This window comes from Saccoglossus kowalevskii, chromosome 15, assembly GCF_978046115.1.
Source record: "Saccoglossus kowalevskii chromosome 15, keSacKowa6.1, whole genome shotgun sequence".
In the NCBI taxonomy this organism is placed as follows: Eukaryota; Metazoa; Hemichordata; class Enteropneusta; family Harrimaniidae; genus Saccoglossus; species Saccoglossus kowalevskii.
Genome location: NC_140655.1, coordinates 11,002,580 through 11,026,779, shown reverse-complemented (window position 1 = coordinate 11,026,779; position 24,200 = coordinate 11,002,580). Strand labels below are relative to the sequence as shown.

At 37.3% G+C, this 24,200-nt stretch overlaps 4 protein-coding genes across 4 annotated transcripts; 3 read left to right on the top strand and 1 right to left on the bottom strand.

Moving 5' to 3' along the window:
- The first annotated feature begins 6,427 nt into the window (after positions 1-6,427).
- On the top strand, positions 6,428-9,978 carry LOC102806466 (apolipoprotein D-like). Its single transcript, XM_006823763.3, has 2 exons — positions 6,428-6,791; positions 8,542-9,978. Exons 1-2 carry the CDS (start codon positions 6,446-6,448, stop codon positions 8,796-8,798), a joined length of 603 nt encoding a protein of 200 aa, XP_006823826.1. The 5' UTR covers positions 6,428-6,445; the 3' UTR covers positions 8,799-9,978.
- A 944-nt stretch (positions 9,979-10,922) lies between these two features.
- On the top strand, positions 10,923-12,699 carry LOC100371339 (apolipoprotein D-like). Its single transcript, XM_002740500.4, has 2 exons — positions 10,923-11,302; positions 12,045-12,699. Exons 1-2 carry the CDS (start codon positions 10,957-10,959, stop codon positions 12,332-12,334), a joined length of 636 nt encoding a protein of 211 aa, XP_002740546.1. The 5' UTR covers positions 10,923-10,956; the 3' UTR covers positions 12,335-12,699.
- A 2,223-nt stretch (positions 12,700-14,922) lies between these two features.
- On the top strand, positions 14,923-17,459 carry LOC100370878 (apolipoprotein D-like). Its single transcript, XM_002740497.4, has 2 exons — positions 14,923-15,380; positions 16,775-17,459. The coding sequence occupies exons 1-2, from the start codon at positions 15,035-15,037 to the stop codon at positions 17,005-17,007; spliced, it is 579 nt and encodes a 192-aa protein (XP_002740543.2). The 5' UTR covers positions 14,923-15,034; the 3' UTR covers positions 17,008-17,459.
- A 4,967-nt stretch (positions 17,460-22,426) lies between these two features.
- Positions 22,427-23,531, bottom strand: LOC100371183 (apolipoprotein D-like). The gene is made up of 2 exons (XM_002740499.4): positions 23,186-23,531; positions 22,427-22,716 (listed from the first exon to the last, which is right to left on the bottom strand). Exons 1-2 carry the CDS (start codon positions 23,529-23,531, stop codon positions 22,427-22,429), a joined length of 636 nt encoding a protein of 211 aa, XP_002740545.1.
- Positions 23,532-24,200: the final 669 nt, after the last annotated feature.

Genomic DNA, 24,200 nt, shown 5'->3' with positions numbered 1-24,200 from the left:
GCGGGGTTACAAAAAGGATTACTATTAGTATTATTTTAATTTTTGACATATACTTTTACATTCATTTATTTTGTGTTCCAAAAACAAGTATTCTCATCAAATGAATAAACTGTGAAAGAGTTTATACAACACACGTGTAATGTACTAATCGTGAAATCCCTTTTTTACTTACCTTCAGTGTCGATTGTAACAACCACGACGTCTACAGCAGCCTGAGCAAATTGGACTTATTTATGTTTGTATTACTTTTATTCGAAAATGGGCATTGTGGGGGTGTACTAGGAAACACCACGGGATAGAGGGGTTGTAGGGGCATAGTACGAAATGATACTGTGATACTACCCCGGGGGTGCAATATATATAACTTACTTAATGAGGTCTCGTTTTTTGGATTTTAGGTATAAGTATCGGTCTTATTTCTGGTCAACATAGGTATAAATATCGGTAATATTTTTTCGATTTGGGTATACTTATCCATAGATCCATAGGTAACTGTTTTATTTGGAATAAACAGTGATGACAGAAATGGTACTTTGGTATAAATATTGGTATAGATTTTGCCATTTTTGAGCACTCAGGGCCACCTCCCTACCCAGCTATGTGTCAACTGCCCCCCCCCCCCGATACTACTGTTCTGTTTGACATGGAACTCAAAGCAACATACACAGCTCGTGTAAATTACATCGTTTGTTCACCTGGAATCCATCCACCAAACCGCTCGCTCGCCCATGGCACTGTTAATCTTCTGCGAACTGCACCCTGATTCTGTTTAAAATATGATGTACGGATATATGATGTGGTTGAATCAGTTGCCAATCCACAGCCAATCTGTTTAAAATATGGTGTACATATAAAGGCTGTGGTCGCATTTATTATGCGGTCAGAGTACTGTCACCGGTATATGTCAAACTGCGCGACGCTGGGCATTTTGAAACATAATTCGACCAACCTAATCTTGTTTTTAAAACCATTAGAATATTTGTGACAGTCACATCGCGATGGGGTGCCCAAGTACTCTCATTGATATTTATTTTATGGTATGTAAATATAAAACGAAATCACATATATATTGAAACAGTTGAATATAGATGTTCTAACTGGCGGGTAGTGACAGTGTTGAAATGAAAAACAGATGTAATGTCGCATCTGGTTTCACACAGAGATGAACTTTATCGCCATGGTGCATGTGTAGGTCATCATTTATTCGCGTTAATAAAGTTTCTCCGTCTAAATTCAGGCTTTTGCGGAGAATCCTCATCCCTGTGACAGAATTTTTCTTTTTAGGGGCCCAAGCCCAAAGGGCGAGGCCCCTATTCTTATTGTTCGGTTTTTTAGGGGCCCAAGCCTGTAGGGCGTGGCCCCTATTCTTATTGTTCGGTTTTTTCTTCATCTTCTTTCTTCTTTCTTCCGTAACTTTTTTCGTCAAGCCGTTTGAGAAAACCACTGAACCAAATAGTCTGAAATTGCTCTATATTGATAGTCTCTAATATGAACTGGTGCAACATGCTTTCAGAATTTTGATTGGCCAATTAGTTTGGCAGCCATATTGGATTGAAATAAAACCGGAAGTGGTTGTTTGACCACTTTCTGAGGGTCTAGGCGTCTAGATTTTTTTATGGTATATAGTACAACTCATGTGTAATAAATATCAGAAATAAAAACTTTAGCGGTCATGTGACTTTTCCCGCCATTTTGTTTTTCCTAAAAACGGCAAAAAACACTTTAAAATCTTCTTCTTCAGAACTGCCAAGTAAAATGTTCTCATATTCAGTACTTAGCTTCTACATATGGAGCAGATTTAGATTTGAGAAATTCATTATGATTGGTCACATGGTTTGGCTGCCATTTTGGATTTGTTCTCAACAGGAAGTAGTTTTTTACTCATGCCACACTTGAGCGTTAATCTCAAATATTGCGTCATGGCATGTCCCTATCTAACCCCTTTCAGAAAACTTAAAAAAAAATTCAGATCAGTCACATGGTTTCGCCGCCATCTTGGATTTTAAACAAAATGATCAAAAGTTTGGGCATTTGTTTCTCAGAGGTGATTCAACGAATCTACTAGATGTTTTTATATTTACCATGCCTGGCCTCAACTGCATATGAAAAAAATAATATATTTTCGATAAGTCACGTGGTTTGGCCGCCATCTTGCATTTTGTGAAAATTGAAATTATGCAACTACATGTTTTGTATTAGTCCGATTGGAATAAAATTATGTATGTGTATTCTACTCTTTAGATACATTCTTTCCCCTGAATGGCATATGGCTAGGTCATGTGGCTACACGCCCATGGGGTGGGGGCTTCTAACCTCATTAATATGCATAGCTGCTATATCTCAAGCACTGTTGCAGTTAGGAAGATGATTCCTGTGTTATCATGACAACAGTGAACAAGCAATTTCATTAAAATAACAGATTACCATATATGGTCATGTGAACTCATTAATATGCATAACTGTTATATCTCAAGCACTGTTGCAGGTAGGAAGATGAAACCTGTGTTATTATGATGATGTTAAACAAGAGATTTGAAAAAAATAACAGATGACCATATATGGTCATGTGAGCTCATTAATATGCATAACTGTTATAACTCAAGCACTGTTGTAGTTAGGATGATGAATCCTGTGTTATTATGACAACGTTGAACAAGAGATTCGATTAAAATAACAAATGACCATATATGGTCATGTGAGCTCATTAATATGCATAACTGTCATATCTCAAACACTGTTGCAGTTAGGAAGATGAATCCTGTGTTATCATGACTATGTTGAACAAGAGATTTGATTAAAATAACAGATGACCATATATTAATAACCTTTATATCTCAAATAAATATATGGAACCAACTGCATTTCGACCTCATGGTACTAATCATTCAAACTAATTGTGTATCATGTGTATCATTTGACATTATTTATGGCATGTATACTTGGGCCCCTGTGATGCTGCTTGCAGCTTTAATTAGGGGCCCAAGCCCAAAGGGCGAGGCCCCTATTCTTATTGTTCGGTTTTTTCTTCTTCTTTCTTCTTCTTCTTCTTCTTCTTTCTTCCACAACTTCTTTCGTCAAGCCGTTTGAGAAAACTGCTGAACTGAATAGTCTGAAAATGCTCTATACTGATAGTCCCTAATGTGAACTGGTGCAACATGCTTTCAGAATTTCGATTGGTCAATTAGTTTGGCAGCCATGTTGAAATGAAATAAAACCGGAAGTGGCTGTTTGACCACTTTCTGAGGGTCTAGGCGTCTAGATTTTTTTATGGTATATAGTACAACTCATGTGTAATAGATATCAGCAATAAAAACTTTAGCGGTCATGTGACTTTTCCCGCCATTTTGTTTTTCCTAAAAACGGCAAAAAACACTAACAAATCTTCTTCTTCAGAACCACCAAGGAGAATGCTATCATATGTAGTATTTAGCTTCTATATATGAATCCCATTTATGTTTGAAAAAATTATTACGATTGGTCACGTGGTTTGGCCACCATTTTGGATTTCTTCTAAACAGGAAGTAGTTTTTTACTCTGGCAACACTTGAGGGATTATTTTCAATTTTGCTTCATGGCATCTCTATATCAAACCCTTTCAGAAACCTAAAAAAGATTTCAGATCAGTCACGTGGTTTGGCCGCCATCTTGGATTTTAAGCAAAATTGCCCAAAAGTTTGGGCATTTGTTTCTCAGAGGTGATTCAACCAATCTACCAGATGTTTTTATATTTACCATGCCTGGCCTTAGCTCCATATGAGAAAAATAATATTATTTTGATCAGTCACATGGTTTGGCCGCCATCTTGGATTTTATGAAAACAGATCTTGTGCAATTACATGTGTTGTATTGGTCCGATTTGGCTAAAATTGTATATGTGCATTCTACTCTTGAGATGCATTTTTTCAACCGAATGGCACGTGGCTGGGTTTTGTCGCTGGGCGCCTAAGGGGTGGGGGCTTCTAACCTCATTAATATGCATAACTGATATATCTCAAGCACTGTTGGAGTTAGGAAGATGAAACCTGTGTTATTATGACAACATTAAACAATTGATTTCATTAAAATAACAGATTACCATATATGGTCATGTGAACTCATTAATATGCATAACCATTATATCTCAAACACTGTTGTTGTTAGGAAGATGATTCCTTTGTTATCATGACAACAGTGAACAAGAGATTTGATTAAAATAACAGATGACCATATATGGTCATGTCAACTCATTAATATGCATAACCATTATATCTTAAGCACTGTTGCAGTTAGGAAGATGAATCCTGTGTTATTATGACAACAGTGAGCAAGAGATTTGATTAAAATAACAGATGACCATATATGGTCATGTCAACTCATTAATATGCATAGCAGTCATATCTGAAACACTGTCGAAGAGCAGGACATGTAACTAGTGTCATTATGAAGACATTGAATGAAAGATGTAACTGACATTAGAAATGGCTATATATGATTATGTAATCTCATTATTGTGCATAAGAACATGGCTCATTATATATCCTGAAAACCATATTTCGATAACCAAAGCAGGTAAATACATGGTACCAACTTCATTTTGACCTCATGTTACTGATAATAAGAGCTACCTGATTGTCTAACATGTGACCTCATTAATTATGAAACAGAATCTTATCAGCTTGGGCCCCGGTGACGCCGCTTGCGGCTTTAATTCTTCTTCTTTCTTCTTCTTCTTCTTCTTCTTTCTTCCACAACTTCTTTCGTCAAGCCGTTTGAGAAAACTGCTGAACTGAATAGTCTGAAAATGCTCTATACTGATAGTCCCTAATGTGAACTGGTGCAACATGCTTTCAGAATTTCGATTGGTCAATTAGTTTGGCAGCCATGTTGAAATGAAATAAAACCGGAAGTGGCTGTTTGACCACTTTCTGAGGGTCTAGGCGTCTAGATTTTTTTATGGTATATAGTACAACTCATGTGTAATAGATATCAGCAATAAAAACTTTAGCGGTCATGTGACTTTTCCCGCCATTTTGTTTTTCCTAAAAACGGCAAAAAACACTAACAAATCTTCTTCTTCAGAACCACCAAGGAGAATGCTATCATATGTAGTATTTAGCTTCTATATATGAATCCCATTTATGTTTGAAAAAATTATTACGATTGGTCACGTGGTTTGGCCACCATTTTGGATTTCTTCTAAACAGGAAGTAGTTTTTTACTCTGGCAACACTTGAGGGATTATTTTCAATTTTGCTTCATGGCATCTCTATATCAAACCCTTTCAGAAACCTAAAAAAGATTTCAGATCAGTCACGTGGTTTGGCCGCCATCTTGGATTTTAAGCAAAATTGCCCAAAAGTTTGGGCATTTGTTTCTCAGAGGTGATTCAACCAATCTACCAGATGTTTTTATATTTACCATGCCTGGCCTTAGCTCCATATGAGAAAAATAATATTATTTTGATCAGTCACATGGTTTGGCCGCCATCTTGGATTTTATGAAAACAGATCTTGTGCAATTACATGTGTTGTATTGGTCCGATTTGGCTAAAATTGTATATGTGCATTCTACTCTTGAGATGCATTTTTTCAACCGAATGGCACGTGGCTGGGTTTTGTCGCTGGGCGCCTAAGGGGTGGGGGCTTCTAACCTCATTAATATGCATAACTGATATATCTCAAGCACTGTTGGAGTTAGGAAGATGAAACCTGTGTTATTATGACAACATTAAACAATTGATTTCATTAAAATAACAGATTACCATATATGGTCATGTGAACTCATTAATATGCATAACCATTATATCTCAAACACTGTTGTTGTTAGGAAGATGATTCCTTTGTTATCATGACAACAGTGAACAAGAGATTTGATTAAAATAACAGATGACCATATATGGTCATGTCAACTCATTAATATGCATAACCATTATATCTTAAGCACTGTTGCAGTTAGGAAGATGAATCCTGTGTTATTATGACAACAGTGAGCAAGAGATTTGATTAAAATAACAGATGACCATATATGGTCATGTCAACTCATTAATATGCATAGCAGTCATATCTGAAACACTGTCGAAGAGCAGGACATGTAACTAGTGTCATTATGAAGACATTGAATGAAAGATGTAACTGACATTAGAAATGGCTATATATGATTATGTAATCTCATTATTGTGCATAAGAACATGGCTCATTATATATCCTGAAAACCATATTTCGATAACCAAAGCAGGTAAATACATGGTACCAACTTCATTTTGACCTCATGTTACTGATAATAAGAGCTACCTGATTGTCTAACATGTGACCTCATTAATTATGAAACAGAATCTTATCAGCTTGGGCCCCGGTGACGCCGCTTGCGGCTTTAATACTTATATTGTTATTATAATTTTTTGATTCACGCGTGATGACACGCGCAACGCATGGGTGATTAACACGTGACTTGCTATACATTAGTCATCATGGCGAATCGCTGCCAGATCATCCACGTTGTGGTATCTGTGTATTTATTTTACTGCGTTCATGGTCAAGTGACAACCCGTGGGGCATGTCCGACAGTATCGGTAAAAACAGATTTCGAGATCGCTAAATTTTTGGGTTTGTGGTACGAGATAGAGAGATTTCAATCTGGCGTCCAATCGGATCTGAAATGCAGCACAGTAACGTATTGGTCGAATAAGGATGACGTAATCGGCGTTACCAATAATGGCACTTTCACGAAAAATGACAAACTCACGTCGACCGAAGGCTATGCATGGATACCAGACCCGAAAGTTCCAGCTAAGTTGAAAATTAAATTTAAATGGTGTAAGTAGTCACGGTCATAGCTCCGTCTATTTTCGAAGTTATCACATTTTGAACCTCTATCTCTCAGGCTGAAAAATGAAGCGCCGTGGAAAAAGTCGATCTTTGCTTAACATGCACGATTTCGTAAATGGTGACACATACAGTGTTGATTTCGAACATTTAATTAATTGGGAAATGAATTCTAGATGTACCTGAATATGAGAGATACATAAGCGTGATAGATGCCCGGATAGGTGACGCCCAGGGGCGTGTACGTTCATGCATGCCCGTAGCGATGATTTTGCTGGGGGGGGGGGGGTTTCAAAGGAAAAATCAGAGACACGACAACTGGATGCTTTACAACGCTCTAATTGTTTGAAATGTTTCCCTCATCGTGTCCAGCGACAGGCTTTATATGACATTAGGGGACTCTGTCGGCGCTTGTCCCACCCGAGCCTTTACCAGTATAATACAGACTCGGGGAAATCTTTACCAGTGTAATACGGACCCAAGAATAACTAACTGTAAATCGCAGAGTTAATCTTTATAATAATAATAATTTTATTAATTGTATAATGGCCTCCGGCCCATAACAATCATACAAATTAATTATTGATAAGAAATAAATTTACATTACAAAATATGTATGAAAATATAGATGAAGAGGGTGTCAATAGATAATATAACCACTATATAATAATGTGATGGGGATATTTATATATATATATACATACAAGCTTATTAGGTTATTCTCATTTGATCTTTGATTAAAAAACACTTATAAATAAATAGAGCTAACGAGTTAATGATTTGGCTTTTAGAGGAACTTAATAGTTGTACTTGAGTATTCAAATTTGGGGGTTGTGTCTCATTTGGGAGAAACTTTTTCCTGATTGTGTCCCATGCAGTGCATTTTAGTAAAAAATGATATTCATCATCAATTTCTTGCAAGCACAAATGGCAAATACGGCCCTCCCTAGGGATATTATTATGTCTGCCTCTTTCTATTTCTAAGGGATGGCATGCACATCTTAATCTAATTTTAATTGTGGCAATGGCACATAGTTTTCAATCCCAAAATTTGTTTTGTATTGCCTATAATACTGCGTTTTTTCGCCAGAACAAACGTCTATATACCAATCTGTAATTCCAATATCTTTGACCCGTTCACAAAATTTATACAAGAACATATCAGAGTCCCCCACCCCTTGATTAAAAAAGACATAACCAAACCCATATTTAAATAGCAATTCTTTAATTTCTATGGCTTATGACCTTTGTACTTTTTCGTCCAGTGAAAGTAGCATCCTGTAAGCTTTTTGAGGTAATCTGTTTTCATCCATGCTAGTAATTTTTAACCAATATTTCACACATCTTTTAACATGGTAACAAAATAAGGGTAGTCTCCCACAATCCCCTAATACCGTACAAGTTGGAGCATTTTTACCTACATCGAGGTATTGCCTACAATAAGATGTATGTACACTTTCTAAATGTTGATATTGACCATATCCCCAAATTTCAGACCCATGTGTAAGTACAGGTTGAATTAAGGTGTCAAAAATCTTAAAATACAAGTCTGCTTTAAAACATTGCATAGTTAATTTTTATTCTATGACAAAGTGCTCAATTTATCTAGGACTTCCACCCGCTGGTGATACAATATAGTCCGCCTTTTAAAAAATATTGGGTATTAAGAAAACGGACCTTCGAGCTCGTGGGGGGGGGGGTAATTATAATATAACGTATCTGTGTTTTTGTTTGTTTGCAGGGGTACCCGCTACCAATTATTGGGTACTAAGGACAGACTACGACACGTACTCAGTGGTCTACTCGTGTAACGACTATTTATTCGGATTCTTCAAAGTCGAATCTGCGTGGGTTTTGAGCCGGGGTCGCATCCTCAATGATGACACCCTCACGGATATCTGTAATGATCTAAACGACCGTGGTATCGACATCGGTAACTTTCAACCCACCGACCAAACTGGGTGCGATGACACGCTGAAGTACAAACCCGTGGACTAGATCGACCGGAAAACCACGTTCACATAAAATGAATCGATCATTGGACACCTACGGTGCAATCTGGGATCAGGGAGCTGTAAAACACAGCTCCCTGCTGGGATGAATGCACTTGTTCATCGGCATGGGGGTTAATCGATAATGGGATTTTTTTCCGAAAAGAAATGTTACCAGTAGTTTTGTTGAAAAAGAAAAATATCTGAGTTCGAACCATTTTTAGGGGAGGGCTACATGCTAACCATTAATCGTAATCTGCCAATTCATAACCATGTTTGTGCAAGTCACGGCTGCTGTCAATGTCACATTGAAATTGAAAGGGGAATATATGGTAACATGTTATTATTTACGGCATTTATAGCCTAGAAATATGATCCAGTTTTTAGCTTTAGCAATCTTCATTTGCACCGTGGTACACCTATGCGCTCCCGTTTGCTACAATGCTTACTTAGCGCCCGATGTTATAGTCTTGCACGCACGCACGCACGCACGCACGCACACACAGATCTAGAATTGTGTCCTTTAGATGCCATCACTCTGTGCCATTGACGTCATCTTCATTTATGTGACAATGCACTTGATTTTTTTCATTTTGTGTATCAATGTAATTGCATTATCATTCTTTGAGCTTCAATGCAGTTGATGTCATCATTATGTGTGTTTCAGTCATTAAAGTGGGGGAGTCGTCACCCACGCATGCGTCAGATGGTCATAGCGTGTCATTGATTACAAACAAGCGCCTACCCATGAGCCTTTGCGTTTTAGCGTGTGTTGTTATCGTCGCGTGGGACTCAATTCCCGCGCGTGCGCAGATGACGCCCCTCCCACTTTAACTGACGTCATTCTTTGTGCTTCAGTACATTTCATGTCATCATTGTGTGTTTTAATGCAGTTGATGTTATCATCCTTTCAATGTAATTCACGTCATCATTATTTTGTCGTTTGACGTCAGGAAGTTGTAAAATGTGAAAATGACCAGTTGAAATAAGTTCATTTTGGGACAGTGTTAGTGTGTTCGATGACCTGAAATTATGATAAAGATTATTATAACATAACCTGTCACATGACTGAGTGGGTACGATATCGGTTTGTGGTTTCCATGGGAATCAATGGTATAATTTTACTTGCAATTACAAAACACGGTGTAATAATAAGCATGAATAAACACGAACCACTTAAGAATGAACTTCCAATATCGATATAATCAATATCAGAGTCATTACTTATATGTATATATGTAGCCATGTACTGCTGAATAGTACAGTCAAATCAAAACAGTTCTACTGCAGCAACCATACTTGCGAATCACATTGATTCGCAAAGCTAATTTACTCCCGAACGTTGCCGCTCCTTTTCACAGGTAAGAACCGGGACACATTTTTGGGGTATTTGAAACCGAAATCGTCATCCACCTGTGAGCCGTCACTGATAAGTCCCTGAGTTTAATGACGATTTCGGTTTCAAACACCTCGAAAAAGTGTTATAAGTTCTTCATGTATTGATCATATGCAAGAGCTTTTCCACGCAAAAACTACTAAATGAGGTCGATTTTTTCAGAAAGTGTAGAAAGTTTGGTATTTTCCTCCTGATTTGCAGGAAACTGAAAAATCCGTTTCTCTTGTTTTTTATTTATTTTCAAGCCGTTTTTAAGATGGCTGCCTCCATATATTAATTATTATTCATGCCAGCTGACTGTGACCACACCCACATTCTTTCGATTTATTATGATGAGGTTATCACATGATTGCGAGATCTCGTGGTATTCATTACCCCTGTCCCCCGCCCATCGATGCATGTTTATTATATAAAAAGAGATATTTTGGTAAAAAAGTATCTTTGCGTGAACCCTGGCAAGGCGTTTCCACCGCGACGGCGATTGATACCAGTGCAATGTACCTGGTCTCATCTAAACGTAAAGGACGGTATATTACAACAACAATGTCCTTTTCAACAATTCAGTAGCAATTTTAAACGATAAAATTTGATAATTACTAGTATCTGCCATTAATAATTGAAATATTGTTGTTTAATTTTAAGATTGTTTATGATGCGTGCGCACATGATTCCACGTTCGACGGAAAGTGAACTATTGACCTCTTTAGTAGTGATGACATGTGAGATGTGAGTAACAAACACGTGATCACGCACCAACACAGTCATCATTATGGCGCGTCGCAGTCTTATCACTCTCGCTATCAGTGTTTTGTCACTATTTTACAGCGTCTGTGGACAGGTTATATCACGTGGTTCGTGTCCAACTGTCCTCGTCCAACAAGACTTTAACGTTGATAATTACACTGGCTGGTGGTACGAGATTGAGAGATTTCCAGCGTCGTTTGAATCTGGTCTGAAATGTAACAATGCAAAGTACTGGCTGAAACAAGATGGCACTATTGGGGTAATCAACAGTGGGATAGACATCGTGACCGGTGAACAAACCTCGATTGAAGGCGATGCCTGGGTGCCAGACCCAAACGTGCCGGCTAAGTTGAAAGTGAAATTCCGATGGTGTAAGATTATATCAATCATTTATTAGTTGTTCATTTTTATATTCTAGTGCGAGTCGGGACAGTTCTGTCTGTCATCCTCGATATCAATGTGATTGAATTTGTTGTGGTTATCTAAACACGTTGAAGCCATTGCTTTGTGAATTGTTATTCAGACAGTGCGCCATGCGTGACACGTTTCGCATTTTTACAGTGACTTTGAGCGTTTGACAATTTCGATCTCTAAATTTACGTTTGAAATTATTAGAGTTTGGCGAAACCGTTCAAGTACGCTTGAACTTTTTGTTTTATCCGTTTGGTATTTTAAATGGGAATCAAAAATGCAAAAGTGTAGTTCCCGGAAAGAGGTACTATAAAAATACGGATGGTCTGCTGCCCGAACTTAAAAGATCGACGCTATTTTTGGCCGGGGAAAAACAACTTCGGACAAAATGATGTCATTTTCTGAATCTTTAGGCTGAATATTCTTTTTTGGTTTTCGAAATCTGCCTCGTATTTAGGCAGTAACCAATTCGGCGACAAATGGGGGGGTGAAGAAATCAAATTAAAAAAAAAATAGCCGTTAAAACAAAACTTGGGAAAGGATCAAAGTTTGGGTCATGTGATTGTAAAAGAAAAAGGTGTAATAGTTAATGATTAGTAGTGGATTGGGACGTAATGATAACCATAGTCACGTGTCCAGTGAGCGAATAACCATTATATTACAAAGTTGAAAATAAATGTATACATGTATTATTATTCACAGGGATGCCGGCAGGTGACTATTGGGTTCTGAAGACCGACTACGATACTTACTCTGTTGTGTACTCCTGTGACGATTTCATATTCGGATTCATCAAAATGGAATATGCATGGATTCTAAGCCGTGATCGCACCCTAAACACTGGTACCCTGACAGACATCAAACAAGATGTAGAAGATCGTGGTATCGATATCAGTAACTTCCTATTCACTGACCAAACTGGTTGTGATGCTAAAGATAACATCTTGAAATATGAGCCCTTGGACGATGATCTGTCTGTCATTTTCACGTAGGGGTTCATTAGATTTCAGGGTGCTAGAACAGTCGCATGATTTCGCAATCGACAGTTCCCTTGACCTACTGTTATGCGAGTGGCGCATCCTGCTAGTATTTGTCAAGACAACCGTTGAGGGCAGTATGCATAAATATATCAAACGGCACAAAATAAGACGCGGGCATGACAATCTGTTACTTCGCTAGTCAGCTATGCAAGCACGATATTTTAGGAAATTCTATAGTTTGACGCCACAACTTTTTATCATTAGATATTAACTTCGTGAACTATAAAAGTGGGTCTACGATTTTGAGATTTCTATGTATTGCTATGATGTAGTTTGTACTTTTAAATAATAATAATAATAAAACAATTTCATAAACATTTGTTGTGAAAAGTCGTGAATCTTTACTTATAAAGTTACTAAGTTGTTGATAACATAGTAAACGGAATAGTGCAGAGCCATTTAGGTTGACATGGAATATGTTTCGCTTATGGACTTTGCAATCTGGTATGCCGATATATATTTAACTCTCTAAATTTAACTCTATATTTTGGACAGATTAGCGTAAAATGTAACTTGTTCCCCGAGCTTCGCAACCGAATAAACATGAGCCTATAACGAAAGTATGACGAAAATGTACCACATAATTCGTTTCGGAATTATTTGCATGTCTAAATTTCATATAGTTATAGGCAAGATGTATGTATATTTGAAAAAATAAATAAAAATTAAAGCAAACGCGCGAATAGTGTCATAACCAGGAAATGCACAAACTTTCGAATAAAAATAGTGTTAGTATTGAGAATACCATTATGTCAACAAACATAATAGGAATGTGCATGTGTTGAGATCCACAAAAGTCGTGAGTACAATGATTAAAATGTATACATAGACAACTAGTTCTTTAGCAAGTTCAAGTATTTTTAACTTAATTCTGCATCGTGACAAGTAAATCAACATAATTTATACATACGAGGTCATTTCGACAGTTCCCTTGACCTACTGTTATGCTAGTGGCGCATCCTGCGAGTATTTGTCAAGACAACCGTTGAGGGCGTAAATCAACATAATTTATACATATGAAGTCATTTCGACAGTTCCCTTGACCTACTGTTATGCGAGTGGCGCATCCTGCGAGTATTTGTTTGATGTAGTATTTGTCAAGACAACCGCTGAGGGCGTAAATCAACATAATTTATACATACGTGGTCATTTCGACAGTTCCCTTGACCTACTGTTATGCGAGTGGCGCATCCTGCGAGTATTTGTTTGATGTAGTATTTGTCAAGACAACCGTTGAGGGCGTAAATCAACATAATTTATATATATGAGGTCATTTCGTCTACTATAAACAATAGGGATCGAGAATATTCCACGACGGATCAGAATCTTAAAAAATCAATGAACAGACTTGATAAGTTTTGGGTTAAGTATCAATGCATATAAATTAATCCATGCATATAAATTAAATAATTTGCATAATTAGTAATTTGTTGGCTTTTCCGCTGATATTTCAAGTACCAATCATTAAATTTAAATGAAACTTGGTACATAGATGTTCTCGGACTATGCACAGACCTTATTAGTTGGAATACAAATATGTCCATATTAATCACCTAATTTGCATAAAGATTATTCATTTTTTTATTTTTCCACTGATATCTCTATTACTAATCATTGCATTCCTATTAAACTTAGTACATAGATTATCTACAACAATGCGCAGTCCTGTTTAGTTTTGGTTTAAACTTGTGCATATTAAATATTTAATTTGCATAACAATTCATAATTGTTCGGCTTTTCAATCGATATCTCAAGTTCTGATCGCATTTCAATTAAACTTGGTACTTTGATGACATTGTATAGACCTTATTACTTTTACATTAACATCTGTGCATATTAATATCTAAAGGACTTATCCTATTTCAATGAATCTTGGTACATAAATACTCTAAGACAATGATACGAACGACGTAGTTTTGGGTTGATGTACATCCATAAAATTTACCTAATTTGTATAATAAATTTTCGGCTTTCCATCGACTTTTTTAAAAGAATTAATCATTACATTATCATGAAACTAGACACATGTGTGTCTGAAACATTACACAGAGCTAATTAGTTTGTGGTTAAAATCTATGCATAATAATTGCTTAATTTTCATGATAATTGTCCATTTTTTCAAAAACAAATTATTGTACTACAATAAGATTTGATATATAAGTGCCAGGGAATAATGCATTAGTTTCTGATTGAAATTCGAACATACTAATTGCCGAATTTGCACAATGTGCATAATCATCTCATTTAGTTGAAATTTGCTTAGTTTAATAATGAAAATGAAGCAATTTTGTTTCGTGATAACCCGGTTTTTGTAGTAACCGTCTTTCGCAGTTTATACATTCACGTAGCATTTCATATTTTTAATTAGTGAAATAAACGCCAAAAAACAAGCACGAGATTGTATGCAAGTCCAGGTCAGACCCAGTACTAGTATGCAAATATATCCCATTTGAAATGGACACAACCATCGTCTGATTGAGGGGTGGTTTGGCAACGAGGGGCTATTGGTATAAAAGCAGTGTGAGTGAGGTTTGAGGCAGATACGAGTAATCGCCGCTTCTTTTTCGTTCCTGTCTAACTTGGAATCATCTGGAGCATTGCCCGTTGTGCTTTTAAGGCAGAAACCCCTTTGAGTTGGCGGTTATCTATTACATGGTGAACATTATGGCGGGTCGCTGTCTTATCATTCTTGCGTCACTATTTTATAGTGTCCGTGGACAGGTTATCTCACGTGGACCGTGTCCAGCTGTTGTGGTACAACCAGACTTCAACGTTGACAAATATACTGGTTGGTGGTACGAGATTGAGAGATTTCCAGCCTCGTTTGAAACTGGTCTGAAATGTAACAATGCAAAGTACTGGCTGAAACAAGATGGCACTATTGGGGTAATCAACATTGAGACAGACATCGTGACCGGTGAACAAACCTCGGTTGAAGGCGATACCTGGGTGCCAGACCCTAACGTGCCGGCTAAGTTGAAAGTGAAATTCCGATCATGTAAGACTATATTAATCACTTATTAGTTGTACATTTTGATATTCCATTGTGATTCAGACAGTTCGATTCGTTTGTCGTATCGTGACATTTTTTTTTTACATGTTTAGCTCCGCTGTCACCAAAGATGACAGGCGGAGTTGGAGTTCAGTGTTGGTTACAGTTTTCGTCACCTAGCGTCTCGCGTTATCTTTTCCTCAAACTACTTTTCCTTGGTGACAGTCACCGGGGACAGTCAATTCTAGTGTTTTTATTCCTGGTACACGTGGAACACAATGGATGGACCTTTGTATTCACTTTGTATCTTTCGTGGCGATTTCTCCAATTCTGCAATTTCAGAAAATATTTGTCATTTTGGATGAAAAAACGTCCTGATAACCGCCAGTTCGATTGACTTGTAATTTGGGTGGGACTCTTATTACATTTTATTTTGTGACACGTGTCCTAAACCAGAGTCGATGAATCCTAAACTTGGATACAATTAAATACAATGCCAGTCATGTCAGTGCTCCTGTACAAACAACCAAAGCCTTCACGAAAAGGTTTGCTACGTACGCAAATGGAAACTCCGATACCATTTAAAAACGGTCACAGTAACTTTGCATGTACCCATTATTGCACAGAGTTATTTCGACCATCAGGTCGATTGTTACCCACAAGTTTGGTAGTTTTACTCCGCACAGTTTGCTGTTTGACCTACGGACGTTTAGCATTTTTATTAAATTTGTGAATCTCCGTTTATCAATTATAAATTCGGCTTTGGTGGCAAAATACAAAGATGGGGGGGGGGGGGGAGCTGAGTTCGGGAGATGTGAAACTGTTTGTGCACTTTTGACTTCTGTATCCATGATAACGAGATGATCCTGCATACTCGTTTGATCATGGAACTAAAAAAGTGCTCCATGGTTTGACGTTGTTGACTTGCGCGTTTGACTTTTTGAATGAGAAGCAAAAACGTGAAACTTGCAGGTCAGAAATGAAAAACAATGCGAAACTTCCGCAATGATTGATGCCACCATGGACGTATTATGCCACTGAATTTGGGTGTTAAATTTATACAAGGAAAGGATGTCAACCACAGTCAAGTGTCCAGTGAGTAAATAATCACTGAAGGGCGGAGGTCGTCGCGCCACGCATGCGCGAAATATAAATCTCACTTGAACCATGGAACTATAATAGTTCCATGCTTGAACAAAGATGGCAGACTAACGAGTGCAAACTGACATACTAGTATTGCCAACTTAGTGAGATAATTATCTACACTAATTATTGCATGTCGCGCTGAGGTCAAAGCTCAGACTTAGTTTCCATTAGAAGAGAGTATTGTCGCAATGACGCACATGCGCGACGCGACGACAACCGCCCTTCAAATATAAATTATTTATTATTATTCACAGGGATGCCGGCAGGTGACTACTGGGTTCTGAGGACTGACTACGACACTTTCTCTGTAGTGTACTCGTGTGACGATTTCATGCTCGGATTCGTCAAAATGGAATACGCATGGATTCTAGGCCGTGGTCGCACTCTCAATACTCGCACTCTGACAGACATCAAGCGAGATGTACAAGATCGTGGTATCGATATCAGTAACTTCATATTCTCTGACCAGACTGGTTGTGAAGCTTAAGATAACACGTTGAATTATTAACCCTTGGACGAGGTTTAGTCTGCCATCTTCGCTTAGGAGCTTTGAGTTGTAGATTTTAGAATGTTGGAATAGTTACATTACAAGAACTGGACAGGGTTTTCTTTGAAGTTTTTGTTTTACTCTTCTGGCATTTTGAATGAGAGGAGAAAATTAAATTTGGGGATGGTATGCTGCCCGGATATGAAAAAGATCGACGCTATTTTTGGCCGGGAAAAACAACTTTAGGGCAATATCGTGTCATTTTCTGAAAATGGCCGTTAAAGCAAAACTTGGGAAAGGATCAAAGTTTGGGTGAGGTGATTATAAAAGAAATAGTAGAAAAAATGTGTGTTAACGATTAGTAGTGAATTGTGATGAAATGATAACCACGTGTCCAGTGAGTGAATAACCATTATATTACAAAGTTGAAAATAAATGTACATTGTTATGAAGACTGACTACGACACTTACTCTGTAGTGTACTCTTGTGATGATTTCATATTCGGATTCATCAAAATGGAATATGCATGGATTCTAAGCCGTAATCGCACTCTAATTACTGGTACCCTAACATACATCAACTAAGATATACAGGATTGTGGTATAGATATCAGCAACTTCCTACCCACTGACCAAATTGGTTGCAATGCTAAAGATAACGTCTTGAAATAGAAACCCTTGGAGGAGGACCTCTGTCATTTTCACGCAAGGGCTCAATAGATTTTAGGATGTTTAGAACAGTCGCATAATTTTGCAATCGACAAGTTCCCTTTTTTTCTTTTAAGTTCCGAGTCCCAAACCAGCCATAGGCCCTGCTCCTAGTATTGCATTACCAAACTTTGTAACAATAGGCAATTTGGTGTTGCCCGGGTAAGGACGCAATCGTGCATATGTCCATTCGTTGTGAATCAAAAATGGGGAGAGGGAGTGTTGTAAACAATCTCATTTATTGGTCAGCAAACTGGTGCCCACTTGTACAACCAGACGTGTTTTTTTCAACAATCCTAATCTACAACCAAGATAATCGTAAACAGACTTCTGCAGTCCAGAGCTGGGTTGCAGTCGTGTGCTACACATTTAAGAATCTAGTAACGTAACAAAGTGTCACCACTTCAGTCTGTTCATTTTGGTGTTGCAATGTGCACAGAAATCAGACTGGCAATTATCGTTGGCAAACTGCTGAACACATTGTGCAATTAGGGACGTTTTTAGTGATTTTTGAACGAATACGATAACTGTATTTATGATTCGGACTTCGGTGATATCGACGGGTTATTAGAATATAGCCATGCATTCCACGTTTTCAGTGAACTCTTACTGGTATTAACAAGGGTTCTAGGAAACTCAATGCACCACAAACACAAATAGCCTTGCACAAATACTGAATTACTGAGTTCAGCAAACTCGTGATGAGAGGTGCTGAATTGCACCAAAACATCTTTGGGAATTTTTGAAAGATTCGTCATGTATACAGCAGAGTACAAGTACTCTTATTCTCGGTGGATGGGATCACATTGTCTATAATTATAACGTCATAACAGAGGGGTACTCCATGATTAACAAAGCAGCGTATGGTTACTAGGTCCACGAAACGTAGAACATCTGACAACATGGTGATCTGACAATCACGAACTACTGACGTCTCGGGAATAATAACTCGTAAATAATCTTAGAAATGCTGTCTCGCATAATTTCATTGTCAGACGAGTCATACTTGGTGATTGTCTGCTCATGTGACCCGTTTAAAGGCATACTGAGCTACATCTTACTCGTGTATACACCATAAGCTGTAGCTATGGAAATGTTACTTGAAAATTTTAAAAATAAAATCATACTTATCAGACAGCTTGGTGTATATTGGCATTAAGCTGAATATATGCCATCTGTTGTGTTCTTGGTGATTTGGATAAATTATGTGAAGATAACAGAAAAATCTTTGTTGTATTTAAACTCAAGACGTCAATGCTGAAGCTATTATTGTTCTTTTTCTTCGACTTAACGGGAGCTTGTATGAATTCAGTCTCGTACGAATACAAGGATAATACTGATAGTGGTTTATAATTTCTGCCATTTCAAGGAGTGCCAATAGTCCGTCTAAATACATTGTCAATAATTTCAATATCAGTATATCTGTTTTGCATCCATGTTTTTGCTAAAATGTCTTGTTTATAAATAGATTGCGTCACAGTTTCTCAATAGTTAAACTTCAGGGGGTAAAATATCAAAATTTCACTGCCAAACCGTCAGTTGGGGTAACTGAGCCAACCGCTATTAAAATTCGACCGCATTTGTCGTTTACGACATTTACACAAAGAATATCTAGAGGTATTTTGAAACGGAAATCGTCATCCAACTCATCAAATACCTGGAGAAAAAGTTTTAGGTACTTCGTGTACCCGTGAATAGCATCTTCCCCAGTCATATAGGAAACTAAAAAACATTTTTCTTAACTTGTCTCGTTATTTAGTTTCAAGCCATATTCAAAATAGCTGCTCATTACAATAAATACCGGTCGATTAATCGAATTTATTTTAATAGCACGTGTACGCTAACTGACTGTGGCTCTGCCGTCTGACCCACGCCGGAGAGCGAGCAGTTACATTGAGGGTAAAATTGCTTTGCGATTGAATGAGAATTGCAGGTCTGGTGATTGAAAGAGTACCGTTTTGAAATAATTGTACAATTCAGTAGTAGCGGCCTAAACTTTGGGTAATTGCAATAAATAATTACTCTGATATTGACCTTTTCGATTTTGAAAGTTCGTTTATTCATGCTTTTTGTTACAGTGTTTTGTAAATGCAAATAATATGTTGTTTGGCGTTCAAATTTAATAACTCGAAGCCAACAGTCTATGTTAACTGGAGTAACGCCGGGAACATACGTTGAGCAAAACAAAAATATAAGTTGTCTATAGATAAAGCACGGTTAAGGGGTACCGGTATTATGCAATTATACATAGAAAACTGAATAAATTAAAGTGACCAACATGTACTTATTCATCGAGGAAGATTGGACCATAATGAGCTCCGATTATGATTGTCGATATCCAGTTGCGAATGAACTATCAAGGGGGGATAAGTGTGCGAATGACGGCGTTTGATTCATAAATATGGGAACGACGTATAACAAAACTTCTCATTTCTATTATTACCAATAAAACACCCGTATGATTCAGTTGAAGGGGAAGTCAAGCAAAACGCGATGCTCGCCAAGGAAAGAGCTCTACAAATGTAGGATAACAGTTTTTGTATATTACTTTTCTTTCTCCAGATATACAACTTTTCACCAGTATTATGTAGTCCACCATCTTGATTCTTCAGCAAAGGATTATGGGTAAAGTACGACATATCCACTGTGGTCAGAAACTGAGAAAATGATTTAATCTATAAGTTCAAGAGTTCAAGAGTTCAACTTAAAATTGACTGAAAGTTTAGAACATGGTAGCATACATGTACAAGTGCCAAACATGCTTGTATAATATCTTGAAGACAAAGTAGTTCTAAGATATTTCGCAAATGAGGACAGTCGTGCAGCAAAATAATTTGCCGTATAATTAGAACTGAATATGACTAAGGAGAGGCCCATCCCATGTAACCATTGTAAATAGATTCGCTGTGAAAAACAACTTTTACTAAATCTCTGTTAGCCGAAATGTATACATTTTTAATTGTGCAGTATTGTAAAAGTATCGCGTAAGAGTAGTTTCTTCTCATATTCTAGCGTTTGGTGGCGCACTTCACACTTCTTCAGGGAGAGACGGAAAACCGGTAACAGTCAACTGTGCCGGATATGGGGCGTGGCTAAAACAAAAGAAATCCTAGAATACGATTTAACTTTTTAAAAAACAAATTTAATAAATGTACATTTCAGAGCGACACATTGAAAATGAGAAACGTATTTGACAACAAATAGAGACGTTTCAGTAAAATTAATAGCTAATCACATGACTGCAAATTTATAAATTACAACGTGCTGTAATTTTGCGGTATTGTGCTGGGTGTTTGCATCCTACCTTATAAGGAAATACAAATTCCAAATATGCAACGATTACGCGCGTAAGCGTCCTCTAATATAAAGACAAGCAGCCTGTCGGCTGAGATAGCTCTGCTGTTAGCAATGCACATTTCAATAAAAAGAACAGAAGATATCATTAGAAAATTAACAATATGCATAGTATCAAAGCAACCGGACTTTTTTTTTCAACAAGAATTCAAAAATAACACTTTTTACCAAAAATGACAAAAATAATCATCAAAATTAGATAATTGAAGATATCATTAAATGAACAAATCTGAGAGTAGTCCATATGTAGTACCTATACATGCAATATCAAAGCAATTGGATTTGCTGTTTTTAACAACTTGAAGAAGTCGAAAATATCACTTTACCAAAAATTACAAAAATATTCGCCAAAATCACAGAATTGAAGATATCATGAAAATCTAAGAGAGGTCTACATATACACAAAGTATCAAAGTATTCAGGATTATAGTTTTCAAGAAGTCGAAAAAATAAAATATTGACACAGGCGACGGACAATCACTCGTATGATAAGCTCCGCTTGACAAAGTCAACAGCGGAGCTAAAAAAAATATATAGGTTAGCCCCCAGGGTTTGACCGGACCCCACACCAAGAAGTTCGATGAATCTGTTCTAAACTTTTTGGATTTCGGCATACCCATGATGTATGCCTAGAGAAGAAAAAGTGCATATTAAGTTATTACGAGAATGCCGCACAGTATGCACTCGGACAGTACGCGGTCGCATAGTCCCACTGTAATAACCTCATATTATTCAACATTAACATGTATGACTACTGGCAATCGAAAAAATGCAATTCGTAAAAACAAATTAGTTTTTCCCTCCTTTCATCGTGTTTTTATATCTCTAAAGAGCTGAATAGTAAAGTAAACCCAAGGCTTGTACGCGAGCGTTTTTTGCTGCGTCTTGTCAATGTGCACTTTGCTGCATAGCAATCAGAAAAGACTGCAAATCAACTCTGAAGATTTATAGTATAATTAAAACAAGACATAATAAACTTCATTATTTTTTTATTATTTAAAACTACGTCATAACAAAATGGAAATGCACAATCTTTTACCTTAACATATAAATACTCGAGATATCCGTAAATTCTGCCAAGTTATTTTTTACTGTCATTGACTATGTCATCAATAATACAGATTTACTGAGAATCAACAAATAAAGAAACAAATACTTAGCATTGTGCTTGTATAACTAAATGGTAGCGCTTAATTCGTCCAGACTTTTGCCGCTGTGTCACGGTGTATAATAACAAATATCACTGAAATCAGTATAACCAACGTAAATGGCAGATTGAACATGGGTTCTAACTCATCTGTGGAGTCGAGGAATCTCTTTCGAGTGCGAAATAACTGAAATTTGCAACTCTGAGCTCCTAGGTGTTGATGACAGACAGATCCTCGTCCAAGGGCTTATATTTCAAAGTGTTATCTTTAGCATCACAACCAATCTGGTCAGAGGATAGGAAGTGACTGATATCAACACCACGGTCTTGTATATCTCGTTTGATGTCTGTCAGGGTACCAGTATTCAAAGAGCGATTACGGCTTAGAATCCAAGCATATTCCATTTTGAAAAATCCGAATATGAAATCATCACAGGAGTACAATACAGAGTAAGTGTCGTAGTCGGTCCTCATAATCCAATAGTCGCCCGCAGGCATCCCTATAAATGATACATATACAGTGAAAGGCACAAAAGTATGGTCGTCACAAACGTTTCATAAATATAATTTTTTTTTATAAATCATAATCGTCGCTAGTTTTTATTTTTAAAATGTCGATGGTCGTAGTTACTGTGTCACGTGACGGCATGCATGGAAGCTGAAGATCATTTTGTGCAAGTATGTTTATAATAGAATATATGTGCTTTCGGCTTTGTAATATGATGGTTATTTACTTGCCAAGCGAGAACGTTGAATGTATTATTTTATAAAAATTCCAACGTCCCGAGTAAAAATACCCCAAAACGTGCAATGTCTGTCGAAATTGTAAAAATGCGCTACCATACGTCACGAACATGCCATGGTACGACTGGTGCACGGTCTAAGTCACAATCCAATTCTTTCAAAGTGTTTACGTGCAAGATGCACGCTACAAATTGATCACATTGATATCGATTAATATAAACTTACACCATCGGAATCTCACTTTCAACTTAGCAGGCACGTTTGGGTCTGGAACCCAGGCGTAGCCTTCAATCGTAGTTTGTTCACCGGTCTCGATGTCTGTCCCATTGTTGATTACCCAAATAGTGCCATCTTGTTTCAGCCAGTACTTTGCATTAATGCATTTCAGACTAGATTCAAACGATGCTGGAAATCTTTCAATCTCGTACCACGAACCAATGTAATTATTAACGTTGAAGTCGCGTTGTAGCAAAACTGGTGGACACGGACCGCGTGATATAACTTGTCCACAAACGCTGAAAAATAGTGACACAACACCGACAGTAAGAATGACAAGACAGTGACCCGTCATATCGGTACTAGTACGTGATAGTTACTCAACTCACTGAGGCCCGAGGTGATTTAGCGTCAATCTCGAAGAGGCGGCATTTATCTGGCTTGTAACGCCACGTGAATCTGTGACCGCGTTGCAGTTGGTCATGCCTTACAATCATGGGAGACAATTCATACTTTAGCTGTCCGCAATAAATGTTTCAGTGAGGAAATATTTTTAGACAGTCAAGTCGAAATTAAAGCAGATGTGGTTCTGACTTCTGTCTCAAAACAGAGAAAATTGTTTAGTACTTAAAATTAATCATTAATTATTAATATTGAAAGAAATATTCGGACAGTCAGTTGGGAACATGACCTGCTACTTTGCAAAACACTATGGTTTTTACTTCACGGCGCCATTCCACTGACACGCGCGCAGTTCAGGTAATCATATTAGCATATTAAACGGGTAAAGCGCATTTGTTTTTCTGAAAAGACCATTCTTATAATTTTCCCCTGATATAATTTAAAGAACAGTGCACACTAAGTTAATTAGCATAGGTTTTAGAGCTGTTGACAACATGGGCATGAGAATAATGTGAGCGATGAGTTTGCATTTTATGTAGCTAAAAAATACAAATACATGTTCAATTGAAAAGGTATACAAGGGTGTGCCGCTAAAATGGGTCGTAATTTTTTTTAACAGGGT

Coding starts and splice junctions, on each gene's coding strand:
- LOC102806466 (XM_006823763.3), top strand. CDS start 6,446: ATGGCGAATCGCTGCCAGATCATCCACGTTGTGGTATCTGTGTATTTA. Junction 6,792..8,541: donor GAAAATTAAATTTAAATGGT/GTAAGTAGTCAC, acceptor GTTTGTTTGCAG/GGGTACCCGCTACCAATTAT.
- LOC100371339 (XM_002740500.4), top strand. CDS start 10,957: ATGGCGCGTCGCAGTCTTATCACTCTCGCTATCAGTGTTTTGTCACTA. Junction 11,303..12,044: donor GAAAGTGAAATTCCGATGGT/GTAAGATTATAT, acceptor TATTATTCACAG/GGATGCCGGCAGGTGACTAT.
- LOC100370878 (XM_002740497.4), top strand. CDS start 15,035: ATGGTGAACATTATGGCGGGTCGCTGTCTTATCATTCTTGCGTCACTA. Junction 15,381..16,774: donor GAAAGTGAAATTCCGATCAT/GTAAGACTATAT, acceptor TATTATTCACAG/GGATGCCGGCAGGTGACTAC.
- LOC100371183 (XM_002740499.4), bottom strand. CDS start 23,531: ATGACGGGTCACTGTCTTGTCATTCTTACTGTCGGTGTTGTGTCACTA. Junction 22,717..23,185: donor GAAAGTGAGATTCCGATGGT/GTAAGTTTATAT, acceptor TATCATTTATAG/GGATGCCTGCGGGCGACTAT.